We start from the raw sequence: 1,161 nt of genomic DNA on the forward strand, positions 1-1,161 counted from the left end.
AATAGTTTTTGATTTTTGTTGTTTTTTGTTTATTTCCTAAAAACCTGAGTGTTCTAGAGTGGTAACTCAAGTAAGAAATGTTAATAAGATTCACTTATAATTATTGGCATATAGTAAAAAATAATACAAATAATCAGTTAGGTAGAAAAGCAGTTATTTGGACTGAGCAACACCAAAAACAGTATATAGTAGGCTTCATCTTCTCTTATAGACTGTTATTTGTAATCTGATGTTTTTGGTCCTGTAACATAATAACTAAAGGGGTTTTGTATTTTCTAAATTTTATAAAGCATAGACTTTGACTTTCAGTTTACAACTACTACTATTACTATTACTATTGTTGTTGTTGCTGTTGTTTGCAGCCTGCAGATAGCTCTTACTTGTTTGATCCCTAGCTGACTTTGAATTACAATATATCAGACTAGGAAAGCAATGGGGAAATCTTCATCTAAATCTTTGCCTACTTTAGATAAGTGACCTCAGCACAGTTTCTTGGTCACCAAAAGATTATAAATTAGGAGCTTGTATTATGGCATATCCCAATGGGACAAGAAGCTTCTTTGTTGTCCCTGCCTTCTAGCCTTGGTGGTAATTTACCAAGATGAACACGTGAGCACCCAAGATTCTTATACACATAAGCTAGTACATGTAAATGGTTATTATGTCTATCCTGACAGGCAAGGTGTGAAATCGGTAAAGTGTATCCAATTTGCTAATTAAATATCTTTATTAAAGTTCTTGAGTGCTGTTATTTCTTTGTTATTTTAGAACAGCCCTCATGCTTGCTGTGCAGCATAACTCACCAAGTATCCTCAGCCTCCTCCTTCAACAAAATATAAATATCTTTTCTCAAGACACGTTTGGCCAAACTGCTGAGGATTATGCTGTTTGTTGTGATTTGAGAAGGTATATGCTTATATTAGGTTAATACTAAATTAAGGTTTAAAATAATTACAAATATTGCACCTTATACATTAGGTGAGAGTTCATAGTTTGGTTGAGGTAGTTTGGAATGGCAACAAGTTAGTCCACTTTTTAACCAGAAATCAAACAGAAAGCTAGACTAGTTAGAAGTAGCAATGAGTGCGAGGTTCTTTCAGGACCTTTGAAGACCTTTATCCCTAGGGATCTCAGTGTTGTTCATTTCATTCCAAGTATTAC

At 33.9% G+C, this 1,161-nt stretch overlaps 1 protein-coding gene across 1 annotated transcript in view; it reads left to right on the forward strand.

Annotated features, from left to right (window-relative positions):
* LOC105508710 (ankyrin repeat domain-containing protein 18B-like) overlaps positions 1-1,161 on the forward strand; it is a 67,368-nt gene that overhangs the window by 20,831 nt on the left and 45,376 nt on the right. The window contains exon 7 of the mRNA XM_011937617.1: positions 744-906. Coding sequence (XP_011793007.1) covers positions 744-906 — 163 coding nt within the window. The remainder of the gene's footprint in view (positions 1-743; positions 907-1,161) is intronic.

Source organism: Colobus angolensis, unplaced genomic scaffold (genome assembly GCF_000951035.1).
Source record: "Colobus angolensis palliatus isolate OR3802 unplaced genomic scaffold, Cang.pa_1.0 Scaffold166, whole genome shotgun sequence".
Taxonomy (NCBI): Eukaryota; Metazoa; Chordata; class Mammalia; order Primates; family Cercopithecidae; genus Colobus; species Colobus angolensis.